The sequence below is a fragment of the Sapajus apella genome, unplaced genomic scaffold, assembly GCF_009761245.1.
Source record: "Sapajus apella isolate SASKATOON/1434 unplaced genomic scaffold, GSC_monkey_1.0 scaffold2603, whole genome shotgun sequence".
Taxonomy (NCBI): domain Eukaryota; kingdom Metazoa; phylum Chordata; class Mammalia; order Primates; family Cebidae; genus Sapajus; species Sapajus apella.
Genome location: NW_022439529.1, coordinates 1 through 8,098, shown reverse-complemented (window position 1 = coordinate 8,098; position 8,098 = coordinate 1). Strand labels below are relative to the sequence as shown.

General features: G+C 54.0%; 1 protein-coding gene across 1 annotated transcript; it reads left to right on the top strand.

Moving 5' to 3' along the window:
- Positions 1–436: 436 nt before the first annotated feature.
- On the top strand, positions 437–8,090 carry LOC116547291 (glycerol-3-phosphate acyltransferase 2, mitochondrial-like). Its single transcript, XM_032273284.1, is given in 11 exon segments — positions 437–537; positions 1,701–1,905; positions 1,985–2,023; positions 2,154–2,204; positions 4,254–4,322; positions 4,473–4,586; positions 5,286–5,359; positions 5,769–5,873; positions 6,082–6,210; positions 7,737–7,887; positions 7,890–8,090. Coding segments are annotated over 11 exon segments (1,062 nt in total). The 3' UTR covers positions 7,914–8,090.
- Positions 8,091–8,098: the final 8 nt, after the last annotated feature.

Below are 8,098 nucleotides of genomic sequence, written 5' to 3'. Positions count from 1 at the left end.
TCTGGAAACACCCTCATAGATATACCCAGAAATAATGCCTTATCAGCTATCTGGGTATCTGGGTATCCCAGTCAAGGTGGGATTTTAATCCCACCTAAAATTAAACATCTCATCTCTTTTTCTCAGTCCCCCTGGTGGTCCCCTGACAGACAGGCTGGAGCACCTCTGCCCATTCTAATGCCAGCCCAAGTGGTTTTCTCCAGATGATGTACAGGAGAAAGGCCTGTCAGTGCCTTCAGGGAACACCTGTCCCAGTCACAGGGAGGGCCTTTGTCCCTTTGGGAGCAGGCAGTTATGGTTGCATCAGGACATTCTGGGTAATGCGTTCTGGCATGAGTTCAGGATGGGGCTCACCAAGCCCAGACCAGGTTGGGCAGGGCCCACCCCAAATCGGTTTCTGTTTCTCTCAGGGTTGGGTCGGTTATCATCAGTGGGCATGGCGGCTGGCCTGCAGGTCTTGCTGCATTGCAGCTCTGCCTGTCCTGCAAACTGCTTGAAGGAGAAAGAGCACACCGAGTCCTTGGTGCCCCAATCCAGGTCTGAGAGGAATGCTTCTTTTTAAATGTCCAAATTACAGGAAACAACTTCCACCACCACTACAACAAAGTATGTTTCTTCGAAGAAGCCGCAGACCTGCGAACTGAACTATGTGAGCTGCTGGGCCTCCTCTCTACAGCCAATTCATGCAAACTTCTAGTCTAAAGCCTCTGCCTTGGGGCTACTTCTCAGCAGGAGAACGTAAGAGGTGGGAACCTGTTCACAACGGCAAAACTCAGCTGCCCGTACAGATGGTGTTCCTAGAACTAACGAGCATCAGCCCTCAGTAAGTTCAAGAAGTTGTCTCAGGATCTCGATGTGGACAAGGCACTGTGATAAAAAAGAAAGGTAAGATGGGGTACAAAATAGATTCTGCAGGTACCAGGAGGACATTGCAAATCCGTTGAAGGTGAATGGAGACACACATAGCCTGGATAGACACGAAACAGCACAAAGGGAGAGAAAGGCTACATGCTGGAGGGGCAGGGTGTGGAGTCACATCAGGGTTGGTGAGTCAGAGAGGAGGGAGGGATGTGAACACGTTCTGTGCTCTCTTGGGTCCCGCGAGGCTTACGTGTAGCTTTGCTCCGGCACGTTTGTGTCACATGCTGTGACACTGTGGAATCCTCTGGCATGTCAGGTGGGCTCCTTCCATGGGGGCAGGAACAGACAGTCATTCCCGCGTTCTTTTGTTCTGTATTGCTTGCCTCCCACTGGCTGGTCTCCTGCTGGCTGCTGGGAACAGTCAAAACATGAAGAAACCCAGGTCTCTGTTCACGCGGACCTTAGGGCCGAGACAGGAGTCTGGTGTTAATGGAATAACCACACGAATGAACACACTGGCCACAGGCCCAGCTGAAACCTCGGCACCTCGCGGCTGCGGAAGGTCCCCAACTGAGGTCTATAGTTTTCATTAACAAAGGAAATGACCCTGTGGGGATCTGACTTGTTTTTCATGACTGCAACTGGCTGTTGACGATCTTCTCTGCTTTCTAAACGTCTCCAACTGGGAATCTTGCTAGAACCCCAGCTTGGAGGAGCGTAAGCCCTGAAAACCTCTTTATCAGAAGATGGCCTGAGTTCCTGCTTAAGGCTCGGTCATCCGGGGCCTCGCGGCTGCCTGCACTATCACCCTCCACCAAGGGCCTGGGCTGACTGGGAAGCGGAGCAGGCCCCGCCCAGAACACGGGTCAGGTGGCCACGTCCAGCTACGAGGGCACGCTGCGTGGGGCGGGGCTTCTTACCCAACTGCGCTTCCCAATTGGCTTCGGGGCTTCCTTTGAGCTGGTCGCGAGGAGGTGTGCAATCCGCGCTTTCCAGTGGCTTCGGGGGGCTGCTGCTTTGGCGGGAGTTGGCGGCTGGTGTGAGGTGAGACTCGCAATGGCCGCTCTCTGGCGAGGCCCTGTCAGACCCCAACCCGGACCATCCAGGGGCTTTCCTCCTTCAGGATCCTGGTCTGAGCGGCCTGTTGGGGACCCAGCAGGAGGTGAAGGGGATGGAGCGCTGGCCGTGCAGGGCTTGTGGCGTGAATGAGTCTCTCTGGGGCGTGGTGTTGGGGGCGGCAGTGGAGAGCACCGCTTTGCCTGGTCCTCGGCATCCTGTCCCCCTACATCCAGAGGGGGCATCCAGGACCCGACGTGGGGCAGGTGCTCTGCGAATATCTTGAGGTAGTTCTGGGAGCGCCCGCAATGGCTCTGGCGAGGGAGCAGAGTTTTGAGTGGCCCTGGGCGGGGACTGTGGGGCGCCACGCCATGTTCCAGGCTCTCTGTAGGGCACAGGCATTCCAAACATGGGGGCAGGTTTAGAGTTTTACCCTTGATCAAGGGCCGACCGCCCAGATGTGTACAAGGCCAGGCATCAGTGATAATCAAGATGGAGGCAAATGGGAGGGGTCCTGTTGCTGGGCTAAAGAGACAGTGGCAGGCAGCTGGGCCCTGTGGGGTGTGTGCTCAGAGATGCCATAGCTCAGCTTTTTCTATGACAACCACGACTGGAAACCCTGTTTTAAAAAAAGGAAGAGAGAGAGAGAGAGAGTGAGTGTGTGTGTGTGTATCTCAAGCCCTCTGGTGTTAATGTTGGTTTTAATTCATAAGGTTTTAGCATGTTGTATAGCCAAATATTTATATCTATATCTACCTGTCTGTCTATATGAGTTGAATTTCCCTGGGGTGCCAGTTTGCAGCCTCTGCCATAGGAGTCCTGAGCTGAGTCGTTAATTGGAAGATGGGGGTTACCCCTCGCCCTGGCTTTTACTCTGCTTTGGTAGAGCTAGCACAGACCTACTGGGGTTAGATTTGGGCATTGGGGGTGATCTGAGGCTAGGGGACAGACATATTCCTTGCAAAGTAGGCAGGACTCGCCACAGGCCTGTGTTTGTAGCCTTCCTGTACCATGTGTCAGTGAATGGGGCTATGCAAACATTTTCAAAATAGCGAGTGCCTTTGGGATGAGCCTCCCATGGCTCCCCAGACCCTGGGCACTGCAGGGATCCTGATCCCATTACTGTTCGAATTCATGGCTTGAAAGTGAGCTGACTCAAGAAAGGAGGAGTACCCCAGGGAATTTTTGGGAGGAAGTTACCGTGGGTCAGCTGGCTCTTCTGGGCCCCTCTTGCACAGAGGGCAGACAGCTGGAGATACAGAGATGAGCCTCTGCCTTTAGGACACTCTGATCACATAGGGAGGTAAAACTGTAGCCCTGGAGGAGGGTTTCGTATGGCTCCTTGCCTGGGAGGCTTGGGCTGGGGAATTCAAGGAGGAGAGGGAGGGCCTAGAGGGTGTACGAGAAGAAACATGGACTTAGAGCCCTGTGCAGAATTGGGTGGATGGCTGGGAAGGGAGAAGAGGCTCCCAGGTGGGCCTGATCACAGTGTGGTAGGGATGGAGAAATATTAGACCAGCCTACTCATCAGGGTCATGCTGGAAAATAGGGAAGAGGGGCTGTTAGTCCCAAATTTTTGAGTCAGGAGGGGTTCAGTTCTGTTTTAAGGAACATAGATATTTGTTAATTCAGGGAAATAGTGTGGTGGGAATGAGGGGCTGAGGAGATACAAGTGTTGTCTTCTGAGGAGAAAGTTCATGTGAGAGGGGATTGACCGTCTCCAACTACGTGCGCATTCCCTGTGAGTAGGTCTCTGTGTTCTGACCTCCAGTTGTCCCCCTTCTATTAGCCAGCCCAGCTTCCTATAATGTTTGGGTGGTTACAGGGGTGTCTCCTGGTGGGGAGGGAAAGGGCAGCTGAGTAGGACCTGGTGGCCTCATGGTGATGGTCTTCTTCCTCCTTGTCTCATGCCTTCTTCCTGCCATCCCAGCCCTTACTCTTTCTCTCTGCACAGAAAGAACCAGCATCTCCAGTACAGCCCCTATCTGTGCTAGGAGATGGCAGGATGGGTGTGGATGATAAGACAACCAGTCCCACTCACGGCCTGAGGTGGCCCCTGACCTGGATACTGTGAGACCTTTTGAGGACAGCTGGCTCCTTGGTGGGACCAGTTGGTGGGGCCTTGCTCTGAGCCAGCCCCTAGTTTCCACGCTAGGTTCTCCTCACTGCTGATGGCCTAAGTGATGTCTGTCCAGGGAGTGGGGTATTGCAGTTACCCCAGGAATCCCTGGGTTATGGCTCAGATTCCATATGGCTCCATCCTTGCACCTTTCCTAGCTCAGGTTTCTGTGGAGAGAAGGAGAGTGGCTGAGGTGACTGGTTCCTGAATCATATAGGCTCTCATTGCCACCATGTTGGAAAGCAGACTCCAGACCAAACCAAGGAGCAGCCCCAGTGGCCGAGAGGTAGTGTGCCTCCTCCCATTCTTCAAATCCCCTCTGCTCTGCTACCCCTTCTGCTGTGCCTCTCACTCCTAGAGCCTCCTTCACTCCATCTTTCCCCTTCTCCTGCCAAGGACTTTGAGTCCTCTCATCTCTCCTCATTGCTCTTTCCAGACTAGCTTGTGGTCCTCAGGCTTTGGGATGAAGCTGGAGGCTGTCACCCCTTTCCTGGGCAAGTATCGTCCCTTTGTGGGTCGCTGCTGCCAGACCTGCACCCCCAAGAGCTGGGTGAGTGATAGTAGGGCCGGGCCCCGACCAGGAAGCTTGGTTCTGGGAGCCAAAGCTCTGGGAAGCTGCTTCCTTTGTGTCCCTCTGAGCTTGGCGCTTCCATGCCCCATGCCTCTGCTTCTGTCTTTCAGGGGAATGGATGCACTGGTGTTGGTTGTGTGGTTGGGCTATGGCTTGCTCCCAGGCCTGGGAGAGTTGGGTGGGGGAAGTGCAGCGTCACCTAAGTGGTGATAGGCTGTGCCCAGAGGGCTGGGGTCTCATCATGCCTGTGTGAGTTTTGTTGTTCAGTTGTGGGGACATCACCCACTCAGAGTTCCCCAGCCCTTGGTGCATGCTTGAAGAACTCTTTTTTGGTTCATGCCATGTTATGGTGGTGAGGGTCCCAGATTTCTGATGAAGACCTGGGCTCCATGTTCTCTGCTGTTGAGAAGATAACTTCTTGGAGACTTTCCTATGCCACTCTGAAAGAGGGTGATTCTGTACAGGATACAGCACTTCAATTTTGAGCATGGGCCCCTTTTTCCTGGGCCAGCATAGGATCTGGGATCAAACACCTTTTGGGAAATATTGTGCTGTAATCTTTTCTCCTGGAAAACTTAGCAGGCCACCAGGCAGAGACCAGAGGGGCAGCACAGCAGCTTTTCTTTGCCAGTTTACAATGGCCCTCCAGGATATGCTATCTCTCCTCGTCTTTGGCAGGAGTCCCTCTTCCACAGAAGCATAAGGGACCTAGGCTTTTGCAATGTGATCCTGGTGAAGGAGGAGAACACCAGGTAGTCAGAGCTACAGAGTGGAGCAGGGTTGGGGACAGGGCCCCTTGGGTGCAGGGCTTCTGGGGCCCTGATTTTAGGTGCCATTTTCTTCCTCTGATAGAAAAAGAAGGGCCCCGTCCTCTGTTTCATACAGAAGTCTGCAGGGAGGGGCACTTGGAGCTCTCCTACAGTTCCTTCTGTGAGCATGTATGGATTGCCCACCATGTGTCAGGCTGTGAACCTGTACCCGACTCAGCAGGGGGGTGGGAATGGGGCACAGGTGAGTAGGCTATTCCTCTTCCTGCTCAGGTGTTCCTGAGACATGAGACTGGGGTATGGTTCCTTTCTGATTGAATAGCCCTCTGTGAGCCCTACTGGAGGTGGGCCCTCTCTGAATGATCTTCCCTCCTGCTTTGGGAGTTGTGCCCAGGTTTCGGGGCTGGCTGGTTCGGAGGCTCTGCTATTTCCTGTGGTCCCTGGAGCAGCACATCCCCCCCTGCCAGGATGCCCCGCAGAAGATCATGGAAAGCACTGGGTGAGCAGGCAAGGACCGGGGTCTGGCTGGCACTTCTGGGATCCTGAATGGGATGAAAATGACACTAGGTAGGGGTGGTTGAGAGGGCAGGCTGGGGCACAGCTTCTAGAGTATGAGCTTTGCCTGGGACTCTTCCTTAATGAGGAGGGTGAAGACTGGAGACTGTGCCCTGCCCCAGCTGATACCACTTCTCCCGATCCCCTCACAGGGTACAGAACTTTCTCTCAGGGAGGGTACCAGGAGGTGCTGGGGAAGGCCAGGTACCTGACCATGTGAAGAAAGAGGTACAGCGCATCGTGGGTCACATCCAGGCCCCACCCTGTCCCTTCCTGGTCAGGTAACTGTGCTGAGGGGTACTCACCCCTCAGTTGGGGACTCTGTCCTTCTAGAGAGTGAGTGTTGGCCAGGCTTGGGAAAGTGCTGGACTTTCCTTCTGGGGTGCTGGAGAGTGTTTACCAGAGTGGGCTGTGGCTGCCTTCACCACCGCCTCCCGTCCCCACATTCCCCCCAGCACAGGTCTGAGTTTCTGTTAGATGCAGGGCACTGTTCCAGGGAAACAAAGGGGTAAACAGAGATACACGTGGCTACAAGAAGGAAGGAGCAGGGCTGAGACAGAATACCAGAAAGGGGATGAAGAGACTGTAAGCCAGGGCCAAGAGGAGGAAAAGGAGCCAGGCTTGGGGACTCTCATTTCATTTCTAGTCCCTTGATCTGCCTATCTTGACATCAGCCATCAGCCTCCCTTTCTGTGTTTCCTTCCTTCCGAGCCTAGCTGAGATTCCAGGCTCAGGGTGCTAATAATCCTCTTGTGAGGGATTCATGTGCACAACTCCCTGCTGTCTGCCTTCTCTTTGCACCTGAGCAGGCCAGCATTGCCAGAGAAACACACCAGTGGACTGGTTTCCTTGCTAAGTGCAAATGTCAAAGGGACACATGGCACTCTCCAGGGCTCCCACCTGGCCTACTCCTTCTTGGACTTACCCATTGTCAACTGATGCCCCATGTCATGTTTCACAGAAATATAAAAGCCATCACATGGGACTTGCTGCTTATCCACCATACCTCCCTGCTACCTACAGCTATGTGTCTGTCTTCAATTAAAGGTTCCAGGTTGGTGTGGTGGCCCAGGCCTGTAATCCCAGCACTTTGGGAGGCCAAGGTGGGTGGATCGCTTGAGCCCAGGAGCTCGAGACCAGCCTAGGCAAAATAGACCAGCCTGGCAACCTCCCCTCTCCAAAAAATTAGCCAGATACAGTGGTGCGTGCTGAGGTGGGAGGATTGCTTGAGCCTAGAAGGCAGAGGATGTAGTGAGCCAAGTTGGTGCCCTTGTGCTCCAGCCAGGGCAAAATAGCAAGACCCTGTCTCCAAAAATAAATAGAGGTGTTCCTCCTGTTGAGTTTGAGGGACAACCCCACCTGCCTGCCCACCAGGGACTTCCCTCCTGCAGTTATCCCCTTTCCTTCTTCTATCACTAATTCTTCCCTGTTATTCCAACTTTCCTAGCAGTTTGCAAAGAGCAGGGTGGGTTCGGCCTGGGGAGAGGCTTGGTCCTCTTGTGTCCTTTAGAGTAAATGGAGGCAGATGCTCTGATTCTGATGTCAGGCAGCTGCACCATGAGGTCTTGGGAGAGTAGCAGCATCTGGTGGGCATGAACTCTGGGTCAGAACTTACAGTCCCAGCACCGCTACTTCTTAGTATTCTCTACCATGAAGCAGTTCTGTAGCTTCCCTGAGTCTTACTTTCCTCTTTTGTAAAATAACCATAGTGATGGGGCCTGCCTTAGAGGAGCACTGGGCAGCCCTCCAAGGTGACATGGGGCTGAGCATCGCCCTTGCTGCACCTCAGCCCCGGTGTCACTCCCAGGCTGTTCAGCTGGGCACTGCTGCGGTTTCTGAACTGCGTCTTCCTGAATGTGCAGCTCCACAAGGGTCAGATGAAGATGGTCCACAAGGCTGCCCAGGTGGTAAGACCCGCCCTCCTTTGGGATTGGGATGGCAGGAGCAGAGAAGCAGAGGAGCAGAGGCTGGGCCAAGCCCTTAAGTCAGGAGTAGTCCCATTCTGGTCCTGCTTCCTGGCCTCTGCTCCCAGCCATACAGCAGCGCAGTCCCCATCAGCTGGTGGGAAAAATCCACTGCTCTTTGCCGACCTTCCCTTTATGTCTCACGGTCTTGTTCCCACGGGGCTTCCTCTAATGTCTTTTCATCATGGTCTTAACAAACATTACG